The following is an 18862-nucleotide window of genomic DNA, read 5'->3' as shown; positions in this document are numbered from 1 at the left end:
GTCCACAACCCTGCCTGGTATCTATCCCCACATGTCCCCAAGGCCCTGACCATTCTGCTCTCCTGGATGACCACTATATGGCACTGAATCAGATTCAGAATTTCCATTTAGGTAGTATCTTACCAGTTACAAAAATCCAACCTGCTTATTGCCAGGTGGCAAAAACGGAGGCCCAGCAAGGGCAGGAAGAAACCTTTTTTCCCCTAGACAGACCGCACTCGGCAGAGACAAGCCTGATGGTGACTCTGTCTCACCAGCCTGAGGGCTTTGTGGTTTTCCCTGACACCTGGGACCCCAGGCTACCAGGTGCGCTCTGCTAATTGAGGTGCGGTGACTGTCCTGGCATTCCTGACTGTGAGTGGGACCTTCCTGTCCCCAGATGGCCAAGAGCCCAGGAGTCAAGGTAGCAGTCTTGAGTCAGTGTGGAAGGCCAGAGTGGCTGTCCCCAGCTGTTCTTCAGAATGCACCCTCTGAGATGAGTCAGGGTGGAGACCAGTCATCAACCGACTTTGTAGAGCCTTCCCACCGGACATGCACTTTCAGTTGATTAAAGATGGGGTAGAATGGCAGGCATGTGAGCCAAGGTGGTATTTAAAGCGTGCCTGGACGCTGAAAGTTCTGGCTCAGGAATCTTGTTTCTCTGTTTGTCCAGAAAAACACAGCAACCACAGAGGATGCTGATGTTCTTGCCCTCCATGACCCACTGAAAGCCACATTTATCCTCAACTAAGCTTCGAGGGCTCCGGAATGGTCTGAGGGATGTGACTGGCAGCCCCACAGCCTTGTAATGAGGAAGCTGAAGTTTCCAGGGACTGGGACTTGCTCAGGGCTAGCCCCGTGTCCAGAGCAGTGTCTTGTACACTCACCCCTCTGTCCCTTCTCCTCTTAGGTTTTTAGGCAGTCCTTCTATACAACACAGGAGTAGGCATCCTGGGGACTCTGGCCCTCCAGGCTACACCTCCGCAGCACCAACAATGGCGCTCTCATCAAAGGCATTAACCTCCTCTTTCTCAAGGTTGCTGCCCGCCTATTTATAGAACTGACCAGGAGGAGTCGACCAGTGGCCCGCAAGAAGGAATACAAATGCTGCTGATGCTCACTGCAGCGTCTGCTGCTTCCCTCGCTTTCCTCTCGGACTTCTCAGACAGAGCTTTTCTGGGGTACCCTCTCTACCAAGAGTCCCATGGGGAGGTGGAAAGAGGCTCTGCTCTTTGCTGAGCACCTACTGTGTACAGAGGCCTCGGATTTTAAACGCACAGTCCCATCTGACCCACACCACCCCAACAGGGTGTGGTCTCTCTCTCCATTCATATACATTGCTTTGAGAGGGTAAGCTACCAGTCCAGTGCCTCTGGATAGATAAGTGCAGCTTGACCCTTTCTGCTAGCTTGGGCAGTCTATGCGCTCCTCCCGTTATCGACCCCTGACCATATGATGATAATTATGGTGGCTGTAGTTTTCCTGTGGGGTACTGTTTACTGTATCACCCAGTCAGGCCAGGCAATCATTTCTTTGGACCTACTATGCGACAGCTTGAGCTTTGTCTCTCATCAGTCTACAAGTGTCATTGGCATATATTTTATATCAGCGACAGTGCCTTACCTCATCAGGCACAGGTGACATGAAGTCCTACTGTGTGCTGGGTGACGCCTTGCCTGTCAGCAGACAGTAAGTGTCATTGAGGCCTACCGTGCTACCTGATAATGCCTTGTTCCTCAGCAAGCACAAACATCATGACCGATTGTGTGGGCTGTCATATCTTATCTTTTACAACAATATTGGCTAGAACAATCTTGAGGACCTACTGTACGCCAGGAGCTGCTTGGTCTCCACAGGCACAGCCCATCACTTATCTGACCCAAGTGTTGTTGTGAGGACCTACTGTGCACTTGGCAATACTTCATCTTTCCAAACATAAGTATCTTAAGAGCCTGCTGTTCACCAGGTGGTAATGTGTCCCTGACCAGGCCTGGTGCTCAGTAGGTTCTTGGTTGGGCCTTGCTGGGTGATTGACTGCATTGGCTTATCTCATCCTGTGCCTAGGATGGGATGGAGGACTCTGGCTAGTTGGAGCACATTGGACAGAGAGGAGCCTGTCCTTTTGGAACAGGGAGCAGCAGGCAAGAGAGAAGGTTCAGGCAGCCCAGGAGATGTCGGCAGCCTTGGCTTCTTCCATCCCACCTGCCCCTGACACCCACTCTCTGTTTTGCAGGGGCAGAAACACACCAGGTAGATCTCAGGCCCCTTCCTCCAGCTCCTTCAACTTAACACAGGTTTGATTTTTCTCCACTGTTCCCTCAGGAGAGCCTCCGGGAATACTCAAGAACACTGTAAATCTTGCCCTGCTTGCATCTGGAGAATCCTTTGTAAAACGAGAGCTTTGGAGAGCCACTCCGGTCTCATTCTCCCTCCACCAGGGCCTGGCATTTGCTGTGGAGTCAGGAGCTAGGCCCCTCTCCTTGCCCTTCCTCCCCTGGGAGAGGTCACATGCTGGGCTCTCCTGGGGGGGAGCCAGGGCCCCAAGCTGTCAGCCAGCCCTCATCCCCCTTGTTCCTTGAGGATTGTGGAGTTCATAGAGCCCAGAGCAGCAGATGAGGGTGACAGGTTAGTGTCCCCAGTTCAGGTGCTAGGTACTTATTTTTGTATACTGAAAGCAGTATGCTTTCATCATACAACATTTGGAAAACATTGCAAAACAGGAAAAGCAAACTACCAGCCCCTGCAGTCCCACCCAGAGGGAGGCACTGGCCATCAGCACGACGTGGGGTTTGGTTTTCCTACCTGATTTTTCTCCTGACATAACTAAGATTGTTCCAGAAGCCATGATTTGTAGCCTGTCGACCCCACTTAACATTAGAATATGTCATGTGCAAGGCATTGCAAAGCCTCTGTCAGTGTGATCTTCTGGCAGTACACACGTCTGGTGCTTGAAGAAACCTTAACTGAGTCAGATCAGCCCCGACTGTGGGGTGCAGTGTCAGCTAGGGCTGCTGTGGTAGACTGTCACACAGTGGGTGGCTTATGTCACAGGAATTGATTTGCTTGCATTTCCTGAAGCTGGAGCCAGCGTGACAGAGTAATCAGGTGACCTGTCAGGCTTGCAAAGGACCACTTTTCTTTCTGTGTCCTAGGCAGAGGAAAGGAAGTGAGCAAGCTCTGGTGTGTGTACCCACCCTTCATGCAGAGCTACTGATCTCATCATGAAAGCCCCATCTTCATGGCCTCATCCCCCCAAAGGCCTCATCACAGTCACTAAAATAGGGGGGAACTACATACTGGGCCCCCTAACAGAGGTATGTCTGCTGTTAATCCCACACAAAGCGACTGTATTCCATACCTGATCATCTCCATTACAGGTGTGTTGTGGGAAAGCATACGACTAACCTCAGCCTCAACCCCAGGGCACAGACTTTGGCTTACTATTCCTCGTGTTTCCTCATCCTCACACTGGGAAATTGTATAGTTAAGGTGCTATCTACATTTGACATTAACAGCTATGTAAGAGGAGCCCCTTACCATCTGTGCAGGCAGCGACTTCCTGCCCTTCCTTACTGATGTGGCAGACCCCTCTCTACTGACCACCGTAAGAGTTAAGTTTGTAGCAAGAAATGAAGGATGAGCATTCAGACACTGTGGCAGCTAGAACAGCTGTATCTTATCTATCTAAGAGGTGGTGTCTCAAAATCTGGCTGTGCTGTGATCAGGGTCTAAGACCCACCAGCAATGGCCAGAGCTCGAGAGGACAATAGATACATGCTTCACGCTGGGGGTCCTGTAGTTAAGGAAGGGGGCGGGGGAGGTGCACTAGGGGCAGACAGGGGAAGTCAGCTTTTATTCTTAAACAAGCTGTTACTGAAACCATAGGGTCTGATGTCTCTTTTACAGCCACCTGGTGTCTGCAGTGGGGCAGCTGCTTCTCTTATGCAACCTCTAAATGCCTGGCTTGGCTTCCTCTGAGCTCAGTTTAGGGCTTTGGTTGTTTTTTGGGGTGGTGGGGTGGTGGTGGTGGTTCTTTACTAGTGCTATGACTCCATGGGGGTTCTTGGAGGTTTGGGGTAGAATGCTTGCCACACACAGGCCCTTTGTAAATGCTAAGCCGTTGTTCTCAGTATTTCGGTTTTTGACTTGTATCTAGTAGTTAGTTCACTGGGGTCCTAAGACCACTGTCATGGAGGTTCAGCGTTTAGCTAGAAAGTCTCACATATATTCAGCATATATTCCTGTCCCCCTTAGAATCAGAACATGCAACTTGGCACCAGAACACGTTGATGCTCGTGACCCTCTTGTAAAATAGCTGGTGAGATGGCTCAGTGGGTGAAGGAGCCTGCCTCCCAGCCTGGCAGCCCGAGCCTGATTCCCCAGGGCCCACATGGTGGACATAGAAAACCAACTCATACAAGTTGTTGTCTGACCCCCACACATGTGCCACGGTCCACACGTGTATGCACATAAACAAAATAAATGAATGCGATAAAGTGTTAAAGTGGCGTAGCATATCCTCTGTAGCCTTTAAGTCATCTGCAGAGGACTTCTTTCCGATGCAGTGTAAGTGCTATGCAAGTAGCTGCCGTGCTGTACTATTTAGGGAATACTGACAGGAAACAGCCTGTGTGTGTTCAGGACTGATGCAGACTTTAAAAAGTCCTTCCAAGTGTGTGCACACACGTATGTGTGCATTCATGTGGAGGCCCAAACATGGTGTTTGATGTCGTCCTCGGTGACCTTACATTTCCATTATTGAGACTGAGTCTCTCAACTCTTCCCAGGGCTTGTGGATTAGCTCGTTTAGTTAGCCAGCTCGCCCTGGGGATCCTGTTCCTGTAATTCCAGCCGCCAGGATTACAGGAGGCTGCTGTGTCAGCCTGGCTTCAGGGTTTTTGGATTTAATCTCAAACTTTCATGATAAATGCTTTTAACTACTGGGCCATAACCCAGACCCTCCCCAGATATGTGAACACATGCACGCACGCGCGTGCACACACACACACACACACACACACAGGTTGAATCTGTGGAAGTGAAACTATGGGTGTGGAAGGCCAACTGTCCTTGAACTCCATGGCTCATATTTAGTTAGGTATGCATGTTACTAGTGAAGTCCAAAGGAGGCTTCTGGAAGTCCACGTGAGTCACCTAGGGCACACTCCATTCTCCCAGAATCCAACTGTGCCATGCTTGGTACTCCCTAGTCTCTTGGGGGCCAGCCACATAGGCACTCTGTGGTCCCCACATTCCAGACTGCAGAAGAGGAGTGGGCGTTCAGCATGAGCACACTGTATGCGCGAGGAGTGTAACAGAGTGAACTGCATGTGATACACTTCAAAGCCACGGTCTTCAACACTACAGTAGGGCCAGCGCTGCACTGAAACCTAGTAAGGATAGCAGCCTCAGGCCTGCCCTGCTCACTTCCGCCTGTGAGGGGTCTTGAGAGATGATGTACTTTGTATTCGGGTCACTCGAGATAGGGTGGGACATTTGTACATGTGAACACTAAGAGTTGGGGTAAGGGAAGGTGACACTAAGCGTAAGGTTCTCCTCTGTGTGTGGATTCTTCTCCCCTTTAACCACGTGTTCCCCTCTCTTCAGGCTCTCAAGGGCTCCAAGAAGCTGGTGCTGTCTGTATACTCAGCTGGGCGTATCCCGGGGGGCTATGTCACCAACCACATCTACACCTGGGTGGACCCCCAAGGTCGAAGCACATCCCCTCCCTCCAGCCTGCCACAGCCCCACAGCAGCACCCCGAGACAGCATGAAGATGACCGAAGGAGTACCCTCCATCTCCTGCAGAGCGGAGATGAGAAAAAGGTGAGATTGACACTAAATGGGTAAAGACATGGGGACTTGGGGGTGCCTTGGATTTCAAACTCCTGTGTACCCAGGAGCTCCCTCAAGGCTAGAAGGAAGGCAGAGCTCTGTGATGAGGCTCTGTCACTTCTTTTGAGCCCCTCAAGTTTGGTCTTCCTGGCTTCCTCCTGTGACCTATACTGTTGGGCACCGCATGTGGAGAAATAAAGGGGCAGGGGGAACCCTCATCCCACCAGGGTAGACTGTCTTGGGACCCCATGGAACAGCCCAGGACAGGCGTCGGGCCTCACAGGCCGCACAATCCTGCTTCAGGGGAGTCTCAGCTCTGACTCGGGCACTGTAGACCGCTGTATGTCGTGGAAGAGCTGAGAATGACCCCTCTGACAGACTCTGGCCTGGGGCCGAAGGGGAAGGTAGGTGGGGAGAGCTCTTACAGGTTACCGCAGGGATGAGAGAGTCTGGTGAGCTCGCTTGGAGGGCAGCTTGGGTTGGCTGATGGTGGCTGGAGCACAGGAAGACTAGACTCTTGGCTCATAAGAGGGAGACCTGCTATTGTTCTGCCAGGGTGGATCTTGGTGAGCAGAGAAAGTCCATGGTTTGAAGGTGTTTATTGTAGAAAGGCAGAGAGAGAGAAGGGAAGAGAAGTAGAGGGCAACCATGGCCACATAGAGAGAGTGGGGAAGGGAGGGAGAGAAGGATAAGGAGAGGGAGAGAGGTAAGAGACGAGGAGAGAGCAAGAGGGTAGCCAAGCAGCCCCTCTTATAGTTGGCTGGGCTACCTTGCTGTTGCCAGGTAACTGTGGGGAGGAGCTTACCTGGCTGTACCCGGGACATTGTCTACATGACTGATCGTCACAGGATTATGGAGTTGAGGAGTTGGTGTGTTGTCAGGAGCTTGTGTCTGGGATCATAGCTTACGGTTTGGTCCCTTTTAGATTTTCTACTGGGTCTCCCCAGTAAGCCTTGTTCAACCAGAACACAGACTGCCTTTCACGGTCCAACACTATAAGGTGTTTGTTGCCTTCTAGGGTAAGCTGCTGTCACAGGCTAGTATGATGATTGATTGAACTAATGTGAGTCTTTCTCCCACAGCAGAATGGAGGGGACCTTTTGGTCTGGTGTACAGCTCTACTGTAGGACGCACGCTGTAGATGTCCAACATCCACCAGCCCCTAGCATGTAGTCCCTTCTGGTAATTGAACCTGGGCCATAGTAACCCCCTGCTTAAGCACCCAGAACAGGGGAAGAGAGAAAACATAGGGTGCGCCTTTACATGTGAACTCTGTACACATTAGATTCTGCAGGGGCCCAGATCCAGGCATGGGCTATGCACAGATCATGATCCTGGAAAACCCTTGGATGGTAGGAGTCTTGCACTGTAAACAGCAGAGACCAACTTGACTGAATCTGTAACTTGAGAATGTATTAAAAGACCATGCACAGTCCTAGAAGTGGAGCTGAGAAACTCAGAGTGCATCTGCAGAAGAATTCCCACCATAGTAACCCTATGCCCTGTCCTCCAGACTATTTTTTTTTCCCCAGGGAAGGAGTACCTTTTTGGCTAACAGTATGCCTTAAACCTTAGCTGATAGGACCACTAGCACTGTAGCTGGTGGGGAAAGGATAGTTGCTCAAGGCATTATGGGGTTCTGTAACCTAAAGGAGGCCAGGTATCATTAAATGTCCCCTACAGAGCCCTTCTCCTCCTCCTCCTCCTCCTTCTGTCAGAAAGTGGGTTGTTTCCTACTGGAAAGAATGAGGAAAATGATCGAGGGCCCCTGAAGCCTTAACCTCTCTGGGTTCTGTTTGCTTGGTTCTATTTGCATTGTGCACATGGGTGCTTCTGGGACAAAGAAAAACTGTCACTCCTGCCCTGCCAACATCTCTCTGCTGTTTTAGGATCTTGATTCTTACAGCTGGGAGACCACATACCTTCGGGCTTGGGGCCAAGCTCCATCCTCCAGAGAGTCTCTCGGCTCTCTTTTTCTGTTGATAAGACCATAACGTTTACTTAATGTGGCTTGTGTTCTTTGCTCAAACATCAGTATGAAGGATTCAGGGAGATTCCAGTGGCTTGTGGGAAGGTGTGGGGTCTAGGAGGCAGCTTGGTGTGCACAGGATGGTAGCCAGCAGGCGGGTCCTCCTGCCTCCCCACCAAGGGTGCCCACTTTAGGCCCCCTTGAGGGGTATTATCACCCACCTGGGTTCCAGTCAAGGCTGGCTTTGCAGCATTGAACAGAGAACTTGCTTTGTTCTCTGCTGTTTGTTTGTTCCAGGACAGGAAGCCACTGTCCTGGGCAGAACCTGAAGTCAGAGCTGAAATGGCTGTAATTTTGGCTGGTTCTGAAGTCCCGTGGCTTGAGTGTTGTACAGGGTATTTCCCGAGTCCTTGAGGCCCCCCAGAGGGAAAGTACCACCAGAATCCAAGCCTGAGGGCAGACGGTAGCGAAGGTCCCAGAGAGCAAGATAAGGAGAATCTTGTTCCCCTTTCTGCCTCTGGCTGGCTAGTTGATAAGATTGTTTGGCTGGAGGCTGGAAAGCAGGATGTTCCACAGTGTCACACCTGCACTTGGTGTGAGCCTTGGTGTTGAACCACTGCTTGGTGACACAGAGTCAACTCAGGTCTCCCTTCCTCTTCTCATAAAGCCACCACCAACGCCACAGAGTCATAGAAGACCCACCCAGCCTATCTATTCCTAGATGCCTCCCAAGGCCTGCTTTCCAAATACCATTGGCATATGAATATGGAGGTTAGTTTTCTATACATTGCAATTTGGAGGACACAGTTATTCATTCTATAGGCAGGGTAAAAGCCAGTGAAGAAAAATGAAATTCTAAGAAGGGCTAGGGAGTGACAGGATGTGGGGACCTCTCTGAAAAAAATGACGAAGGAGCCACCAAGTACCATTTTGGACCCCGAAACCCCAAGAAATCAGGACAACATGTAGAAAGGTCCTAAGATAGGACTGAGCTCAGTATCTGAGGTACTGGCAGGAGGATAGAGTGGGAGCATCAGAAAAAGTCCCCTGGGCATCATGGGGCAGCTTTCATAAGACTGTAGAAGGCGCATCTGGAAGACCAGGGAGAATACAGATACCACAGGAGGCAGGGTCTAGCCCCATGACGGTCCAGAGGAGTCTTCACAGATAGTACAACTGAGTGGGTCATGGGGGCTGAATGGGACCACACCAGTGTGGCAGGAATGACTCAAATCTTACTTCCGCTGCTTGTGAGCTGTGTAACCTTGGACAGGGAGGGGTTCTTCCTCTTGGGGAAGCTGCATGGTAGTGAGGTTCTGGGTTGAGCCCTGATGCATCCTCAGTGTCTAGAACAGTTTGTGACAGGAATGACTTGAGTGCAAGTGACGTGACTTTGCCTACAAGGGGGACCACAAGAGCTATATCTCAAAGGCCACCACTAAAGATGCCAGCAGCTCTCCTCCAAGTGGCTCACAGAACAGCATGCCCGTGAGCCACATTCAGATCAGATAGGGAGCAAAGACTGAGTGTTCTGCTTGCATGTGTGTGTGTGCGGGATGTGCATCCCGATGCCTGTGGAGGTCAGGAAAAGGCATTGGATCCCCTAGAATTGGAGTTACAGATGGTTGTGAGCTGCCTTGTGAGTGCTATTAACCAAACCCAGGGCCTCTGCAAGTGCATCAAGTGTTCTCACGTGCTCAGTCACCTCCAGCCCCTCTACCGTTACTTCTTAAATGCTAGAATTATAGGTGTTCTTGATTTTTGTTTCTGTTATAAGGTTTAAAAAAAATGTTATATTAGCGTATATTAATTCTGCACAATAATGGATTTCACTTTTAAGCTGGCTAGTCTTATGTCAACTTGACACACGAATTAGAGTTACTGAAAGGAGGGAAACTTTAATTGAGAAAATGCCACTGTAAGATCCAGTTGTAAGTCATTTTCTTAATTAGTGATAGACAGAGAGAATCCAGCCCATTGTGGGTTGGGCCATCCCTGGGCTGGTGGTCCTGGGTTTTCTTAGCAGGATGAGCAAGCCAGTAAGCAACACCCCTCCATGGCCTCTGCATCAGCTCCTGCCTCCATGTTCCTGCCCTGTGTGACTTTCTGTCATGGTTTCCTTTGATAATGAACAGTACTGTGGAAGTATAAGCCAAATAAAATAAACCCTTTCCTCCCCAACTTGCTCTTTCCTTGTGATGTTTCATCGCAGCAAGAGAAACCCTAACTAAGATGGTGTGACATTTGTATATATACATGTGTACATGATAATTACCTCTTTTGCCCTCTCTTGTGCCCCTCCCCCTTTTACTAGTCTCTTTCCCAACTAGCCCCACCCAGCATGCCCCCACGGGGACCATAGGCTTACATCAGATGGTTACCTCTAACAGTGTCACTGGAACAGGAGTTCGATGTTTCAGCTCAGTGTTAGGCCAGCAAGCCCCCCAGACCCTTCTGTCCCTGCCAGCTCTGGGGTCACAGGCACACACCACCACACCCAGCTTTTTATTCTGGGTACAGCTTTCGGGGCCTTGTGCTTGCACAGAAAGTGCTTTATCCACTGAGCTATCCTGCAGCCTCTGAGTTGGATGTGGTCTCCTGTAGCCCAGACTAGCTGTGACTTTCTCCTCCCAGTACTGGACTGCAGGCGTGGGCCATATACCTGGCCAACTCCTCCTCCTCCTCCTCCTCCTCCTCCTCCTTGTCTTCTTCCTCCTCCTCCTCCTCTTCCTCCTCCTCCTCCTCCTCCTCTTCCTCCTTCTCCCTTTTTTCCTTTCTTTCTCTTAAACTGCTACACCGTTTTCCACTGCAGCTGTGCTGTTTTATTCCCTCCACAGCACACAGTGTCTCTTCTCTGTTTGTGAGCAATCAGTCACCCTAACATAGGTCAGCCTTTCCCTCATCTGTCTCCACCACGGACCTTTATGTGACACCTTAGCAGAGTGATGACAGTGCTGGAGGTCACGGCTGGGACACAGCAGAGTTTAAGCAAGGCCAGTCCGTCCCTCTCCAAGCCCTCCAGTCTAGTCGGCAACCTGTTCCACCACCCCGCTGTGAGGTGGCACACTCAGGACGCCTCTGGAGAACCTGGGTCCAGAGAAGGGCTTGTGTGACACATTTCAAGAGGTACGTAAAAGGATAAGGAAGGGTGTGCTCCCCTCCTGACAGAGGGATTGAGAGGATTCCTAGAGGAGACGGTATGGGGCTGGCTTGCCTTGGGAGGCAGCAGCAGGCAGAAGGGACAAGTGGTGGTGGCAGGTGAAGTCTGAGAGAACAAGACAGGTCCTAAGTGCTGTGGGTTTGGCTGTGCAGCCCTGCCCTGAGACAGGCTGGGAGTACCAGTGTGTGAGCGAGCTGTTATGCAGGGCGCAGACCCACAGACCATGTGGATAAGAGAAATGGGTTCCCAGTTTGCAGAGACCCTTGGCAAGGTCCTGGAAGTGAAAAGGACCAGGCTACAGATAGGGCTTAGTGGATAAAGCACTTCCTCTTTTAAAGGAAGGAAAGGAATTGGCTCAAGAAGAGTCCTGGAGCCCGGGAGGATGTGGCTGGTCATAGTCAAGGTGAACTGGAAACAGACTTGTAGAGAGTGCAGGGGCACTGTGCATGACCACATCTCAGAAGCAGCTTGCAGTGAAAATGGCAGTCATGGGTTGCTCTTGCCTGGAATGCGACTGGACAGGGGAGAGGGGATGGGGGGGTGGAGCAGAGCAGGAAGGCATCTGGGTGGGAGGGGCAGCGAGCATTGCTGGGGCTCTCTAGAGTAAAGGGAGTGAGCAGGAGGCTTGCAGGCCCTTTTTTGGCCTAGGTGTCCCTCCACGTCTTGGGGTCTCTGTTCCTGTGCTCTGTTTGTAAAAGTGCGATGTTTAGCCTTGACTCATCTGTAGCAGACCCAGGGATTGGGGTTCTCCACACATGCCATATCTCTGTCTCGGTTTTCATTTGAGAAAGGCGGTTCTGCTGATGGACACCAGCCTGCTGAGTGGCTGCTTATCCTAAGGCTGCAGCCTCAGGATTTCAGTGGGGTGCTGTGGAATCACTTGGCTCAAAGGCCAGAGCTGTGCAGTCCTTGTGGACTGTGTCATGAGTATTGATGAGTGCACTGAGGCATGCAGGGGTTGAGCGCATCACCCCAGGACTGCTGCTGGTGAACGGCTGAGCCGCCTTGATCCGCTTTCAGACTTGTCTCTAACCATTCCGTGTCTCTTGGCTCTGGCCCTCGGAGCTGACTTCTGCATAGCTATAGGCACTGGGCTGACACCAAGTGTCTAGTCAGCACCTGTGACACTCTGTGGTCACACACTACAGCCTCCCTCTGAGCATCTGTGACACTCCACTGTGGTCACACACTATAGCCTCCCTCTGAGATGAGCAGTTAGAGCCTGCAGCCGCTCACAGCTCTTCACAGACACAGAAGCAAAATGCGCCAGCCTGGTCCCAAAGGAGCAGCAGCTTCTGGTTCAGCAGCACCAGGTTGAAGCTTGCTCTGAGGACTTTCGAGGACCACCCAAGTATCCTTGTACATGACCCGAGGACCGTCCCACCAGCCTGTATCCAAAATAACCAGGCACATAAGCTCAGAGCACAGCACAGGGGACATGGCAATTAGTTTTAACAACAAGCTGTCAAAGGCCAAGGAGGAACAAAGTGCCCTTTATCTTGTTCTTTTAAGAATGTTGATCAAATACCTCTGTTGGGCCCCAAACTAACCTGGGTACTGGGGATACCACTGTGAATAACAAAGATGGCCCATATCCAGGAGGGTGACCCTCCATTGTGTGGGCATCCTATCGAGGTACTGGAACAAATGGTGTGTGGCATATTATAAGGGGGTGGGTTAACCCAAGAGGGGCTCAACACACACTAGGGTAGCTTTAGAGGCGGGCAAAAAAGGCCTCATTAAGAGGTAATAGGATAGTGCCAGTGGGTGTTGCCATCCTATGGGGAAAAGGTTCCTAAGGGGCCTTTTTAAAGTTAAGGAGGATGGAGGCCAAAGCCTTGGGCAGTCTGCAGAGCCTGGAGATTCTTCTTTAAGGAGAAGAGAGCCATAGCGGAGCTTAGAGCAGAAGAGGGTTGAATGCATGCCAGATTCCTCCTGTCAGCTCAGGCTGCTGAGAGGATAGGATAGACTGCAGGGGTAGGGGGGCGGAGGAGCTTAGACTCCTAGTCCTCACCACAGCTCCGAAGATGGACTGAGTCAGGCATGCTTTGGGCTGCAGGTCACAGACGCTCTGGCTGACAGGAACTCACACAGGAGGGTACTCATTGCTCAGCTCCCCAGGGCTGGCCAGGCAGCCTAGTAGGCAGCTTAGCCCGCAGGTGAACACCTCTTCCCTCTTGCAGTTGGCTTTTACCTCAGGCAGGTTGCTTTATGGCTGCAAGCCTGCAGCCATTGCTCCTGCCATCATAGCTCTCTCCGCCTCTACTTCTCTGATCTTAAAGTGAATGCTTTTTCTGAGAATCACTACCAGGCAACCATTAATGAGCTAGAACTGACAGGGGACCACTTAGGTTCCCTGACAGGGGAAGCAAAGAGCTTTGGAACTGCCAGAGGGAAGGGTGCTGACTTCAGGGGGCTCTGCGCCTCACCTGAGGTGGTTACACGGGCTGGCCCTGCCCCGTCAAGGAGCAGCTTGAGGCTAAGGGTACCTGCCGGCTCCAGCCGGCCTCACTCTTGCCCCCACCCCCGAGACAGGGTTTCTCTGTGTAGCCCTGGCTGTCCTGGAACTCACTCTGTAGACCAGGCTGGCCTCAAACTCAGAAATCCGCCTGCCTCTGCCTCCCAAGTGCTGGGATTAAAGGCGTGCGCCACCACTGCCTGCCATCCTCACTCTTATAAGTGCCTGAAGCCCATCTCAAAACTCCACCCAAACTCATGGGGATTTCTAGAAATTGACCTGGCTTCTCTCCATCCATCCACTCTAAATACTGGCCCAAGCCTGTCACCCCCTCTGGCTTCTTGTTTGCACCATGTCACAGGCTATCCCAGCCTTTTCCCTACCTTACTCCAGCCGTATGGAGTCTTCGTATGACCTATATGGCTATACCGTGTCAGGGAATGGTCACTTTCCTCCTGTCCTGCAGTGCACAATGCTCTCGGGTGTGTTTCCCAGGGCACAGCTGAGGCTGAGCTCCCAAACCCAGCCCAGGGTCTGTGGAAAGAGGATTCCTGATCAGAGGGTACTAGGGTAATAGGTAGGATACTGCCCCAGTCTAAGGACACGTAAAGTTGTTTTTGTTTTCTTTTGTTTTGTTTTCTAGTCCTTCCTGGAACCTACAGGCCGTGCATGGCAGACAGACTTTGCAGAGGTGACTCAGTGATTTTGAGATAGGGAGCTGTCCTAGGTCACAAGGGCAGCCCAGTGTCACCAGTGTCCTCAGAGGAGGCACAGGGAGGTGTGGGTTAGAGGGACAGAAACATTGTGCTGGAAGCAGGGGTCCCATGGGAAGGTGCTGAGCTAAGGTCCTAGTCCCTGGAGCCGCAGAAGGAGGGCAGCCTTCCTACCCGATCCACACTGTCCTCTTCCTGAACTGCTTTTCCCCAGGCTTCTGACTTTGACAGTTTGCTCCACAGTGATACAGTTCCAAGGCGCCAGTGACTGTGAGCGGACACAGGCCTGGCAAGGAAGGAGGGGACTGCATGGCTGTCACAGCAGGCCCTACTAGTCTCTAGGTGGGAACAGCTCCTAGAGTGGCTTTGGTTAGGACAATTCCCAGGAAGGGACTCATGGTGAGGCCTCAGTGATGAACGCCCCAGCCCTTGTCCCAGGGGATCTCATGCACCTTTTCCAGGTGGCTCGTATAACCCACACCCCTTTTCTGTTTAATTGCCTCATGCCGTCAGGAGCATCTCCAGGGGCCCTGCCATGCTGTCCTCTGACTATGCCTGGCTTAGACCTTGGGCAGACACAGGGCGCTCAGGGTACATGTCTGGGTGGAAGGATAGTGCCAGGAAGGACATGAGGCAGCCACAGTCACCACCTCTCCAGAAAAATCATTGCTGATTGTTCCCGGAGCTTAGCCAGTGGCTTGCCTGATGATGCCCTCCTGCAGATAACAGCAGTCCGTGTTGCCTGATTGCTCTCAGTGCAGCTCTCCCCATCCCTCTTCTCAGTAAAGAGACTGAGGCACAGGGGGAGAAGCTCCCATGCCTATCGAGTATTACCAACTTCAGTCGACTGTCTCTGGAGCCAATCACCTCACAAATACACAGCCTGGATGTGACTTGGGGCCAGGGTGGCCATCAGACCGAGGTAACTCAAGTCCATACAAGCCTCAGGTGGGTCCTGTAGCAGGGTGGTGGAGCAGACCCTAAAGCATGAACCACAGCTCCTGGGAGTCTCCCGAGGCATGGGTCCGGGACAGCCTGTCTGTTTTTCTGATCCTTTATGGCCCCATGCATCCCTCTCTAGCTTGAGCAAGGCTGCGACACTCACGGGGTCCCTGTTGAGCCCTCTTCCCACCCCTCTTGCTGAGCAACAAGGGTACACGGTGCAGGGAGAGTACCAGTTTCCAGTGGCAGCATCTGGACCAGGCGTGGCCACAGCCAGATATAATTGCCTGATGTCAGCAGTTGGTTTTTTTTCCTACATGAGCTTTGCCACATGGAAAATGGAACCAACCGGCAGCAGATCGTATTTATTGAACTCTTCCTGTGACATTTATTAAACCATGTTGGGTGTTTATAAAGTAGGCAGATACCAGCTTTGTCCTCGTGTTCAGACGCAGTGAGGCTAAGTGACCGCCCCGAGGGCACACATGGCGCTGGGATGAACACTCTGTGCCCTCCTCTGTCCCTTTGCCACCTCTGCCCAAGTGGAAGGTGAATTAAATGAGGAGCTGGAGTGGAGGAAAAGGCTCTTCCCGGTGGCTGGGACAGAACACACTGTAACTCTTAGCACAGTGACCTTGGAGAATAAGACGGCTTCTAGTTGGGACTGGAGGGCTGGCTCAGTGGTAAGGAGCACTGGCTGCTCTCCCGGAGGACCAGGGTTCAATTCCCAGCACTCACATGGCAGCTCACATCTGTCTGTGACTCCAGCTCCAGGGGATCCGACATCCTCACACAGAAACACACACAGGCAAAACAATGCACATAAAACAAAAACAAGTCCTTCAAAAAGAGCTAAGTGAAGTTTGCCCCCCATGACCCCTGAAGGTCATGTCCACTGCTTTCCGCCATAGCTATTTATGCTCTCCTCTCTTGGGTCCCTTACATTTTCATGATTCTTGTCTTGATGGGGGGGGGGGGGTCGGCGAGTCTCTCTGGGCTAGGTTTGAGCTCTCCTAGCCCCTCCCTAAATCCTCGCATGCCTGAGCTGCTTGTCTCCTATGCATTTCCTCCCCTAAGAGTTCCCTCTGACTCACCTCCAAGGCTTGTGTTTCTGATGGGTTCAGCCTCCAGCTCCTCAGAGACAGTACTTTCTCCAGAAAGTCCACACCTGCCTGGTTCCCTGCCTGGGCCTATGTCTCTCTGTGGCTGTGTGGTCCCTCCTTGTGGTCCTGCTGCAACTTCAAGGTCTCTGACCCATTCTACCTCACTGCGATCCCCTCCTGAGCAGAGTAGTACCCAGGCATCTCCCCACCCCATGCACACACCCTCCCCTCCATCAGCACAGGGACATACTGGGTTGGTATGCCCCATGTGTGCAGAATAGAGTGAAGTGTAGCAAGTGCTGCGGCCTATCAGAACAGTGGTTGTGGAGAGGTGGGGAACTCCCCAGGGAGATAGAGTCCCTCTGGGTTCCAGTGGTAGTGGCCCCAAGCTGAAACCAACCTTGATCTTATGGAGCGAAGAAAGGAGTAAATAATGTGGGCTGAGCCCTGAAGTAGGACGTCACCTTTGGATGCAGCATGAGGTGGGTGCCCACTGCAGCCCCATGCTGGGCCAGCAGTCTTCATCATTGAATTCACTTGGGGTATGAGTGCTAAGGGGCCTTCGCAGTAATAGCACCTTGCTCTGCCCGCCTTTGTGTGGTGAACAGAGGGACAGGGCAGGGCAGGGCTGAAGCAGGCAGGCACTGGGGATTTCCGGAGGGCCTTGCCCTGCACTGCTCTGTGGCTTAGGATCCAGCGCTCTGCGGGGCTTAGAAGGAGTTTTGTACTAGGCTGTCCATCCCCACCCAGGGCTTGGCTTCCTCCAGTTTAATGTACTTGCTTCTTCTTCTTATAGGTGAACCTGGTGTTGGGGGACGGCCGGTCCTTGGGCCTCACGATCCGAGGTGGAGCTGAGTACGGCCTTGGCATTTACATTACTGGTGTGGACCCAGGCTCTGAAGCAGAGAGCAGTGGCCTCAAGGTGAGGGGGTGATGGGTTGGGGGGGCTGCCATGTGTGGGGATGTGGGTGGGAAAGATCTTTGTAGCTGATTTACTTCAGTAAAGCAGGTGGTGCCCCAGCTGAGGTCTGGATCTGCTGGGGATCGAGCTGGCGGCTGGGTCTCTAATGCTCCCAGTATCAGCAGGGTGGCCTCCCACACTGTGCTAGGCAGTGGGCCAGCCCAGCTCTTTTGAGGCTGATGTTTTGCAAACACTGCTGATGCCTGTGATGGCCCTGACCCCAGGGCTTTTTATGACACATACAGAGGGCAGGAGAGAGAAAGCCAGCTACTACGAGCAGGGCTGTGGGTATAGGAGGCAGCTTCGGGGCTAGCATCCAGTCCAGACCAGAAGTTACTGAAATGGCATAATTACTTCTCAGCAGAGCGGTGTGCTCCACACTTGAGAGTCAGACCACACGTGTCATCTCATGCTGCCTGGTGGGGTGAGGTGGTGTAAGGTGGGGATCAGAACCAGGCTCATGTTCACAGGGTCTTAACTGAATTCCAAAGCCCAGGTTGTAATCTGTGGTACTGAGCACCCACTAGGGATAACCAACAACTTACTCCTCAGAGAGCCAGAGACTGCACACAAGGTCATGGCTCAGGATCCGAGTCACATGACAGCATGTGTTTGAGCTATCATGGATATTGGACCCACAATGATATGGAGTGCTGATAGTGGCCCAAGTGGCATTTGAGCCAGGCTTTGGGTACCAAGAGGTAGATGGTTGAAACAAGCTGGGGAGAAATAGGTTGTGGTGTACACACACACACACACACACACACACACACACACACACACACCTCAAGATCCACAGGCCCAAAGCCCTAGCATGGCAAATAGACTGTCATATGGGAGATGAGGCAAAAATAGGCTTTTGGGAGGTGTGAGTGTTTGGGAAGTGTCCTAGCCCACTCCATTCCTTCATGACTGTGACCTTGGAACCACCTTATCTCTGGTTAGGAATGTGCCTGCTTCAGAGTTGTAGAAAAGAAAACTAGCCTTTAATCCCAGCACTCGGGAGGCAGAGGCAGGCAGATTTCTGAATTTGAGGCTAGCCTGGTCTACAGAGTGAGTTCCAGGGCAGCCAGGGCTATACAGAGAAACCCTGTCTCGAAACCGCCCCCTCCCCCCTCAAAAAAAAAAACCAATCAAACAAACAAGCAAACCAAGACAAGACAAGAAAACTAACATCATCGTTAGTTATTGTGGTAAACACAGTAGAGTCTATGTGTGTCCCTCTAAAGTTCACGTCTGCAAATCCTCACCTCATCATTGGGATCGGGAGGTGGGGCCCTTGGAAAGTGACTAGATCATGAGGGAGGAGCATCTGTGCTATCAGTGACCTTGTAGGTGGCCCCAGAAAGCCTTCTGTGACCCAGCAAGAAGGTCTCAGGCATAGAACCCACTGGCTTTTGCTTTTGAGTTGCCCAGCTCCAGAACTGTCAGCAATAACCTGTACATAAGCCATCATCCTGTCTGTGGGACTTCGTTGCAGCATCTGTCAACATTACATTATGGAGAAGGGATCACAAGACTCTGCCCCGGCCCTCCCCAAGGATTTATAGGCAGCTAATGTTTTGATGCAACTACTGTCTAAATTGCATATGTAAATAAATCTTTACTCCTGCACCTGTATGTGTAATGAAACTCACTGGGTGTCTCTCTCTCTCTTATATACCTCTCTCTCTCTCTCTCTCTCTCTCTCTCTCTCTCTCTCACACACACACACACACACACACACACACACACACACCACC

General features: G+C 51.8%; 1 protein-coding gene across 6 annotated transcripts in view; it reads left to right on the top strand.

Moving 5' to 3' along the window:
• Whrn (whirlin) overlaps positions 1-18862 on the top strand; it is an 86931-nt gene that overhangs the window by 19099 nt on the left and 48970 nt on the right. For all 6 annotated transcript variants that reach the window (XM_029539923.1, XM_021199601.2, XM_021199599.2 and 3 more), the window contains exons 2-3: positions 5587-5805; positions 16956-17081. In XM_029539923.1, the coding sequence (XP_029395783.1) occupies positions 5587-5805; positions 16956-17081 (345 nt within the window). The remainder of the gene's footprint in view (positions 1-5586; positions 5806-16955; positions 17082-18862) is intronic.

Source organism: Mus pahari, chromosome 6 (assembly GCF_900095145.1).
Source record: "Mus pahari chromosome 6, PAHARI_EIJ_v1.1, whole genome shotgun sequence".
Lineage (NCBI taxonomy): Eukaryota > Metazoa > Chordata > Mammalia > Rodentia > Muridae > Mus > Mus pahari.
The sequence above is the reverse complement of the archived record's forward strand: the minus strand, read 5'-3'. Positions and strand labels throughout refer to the sequence as shown.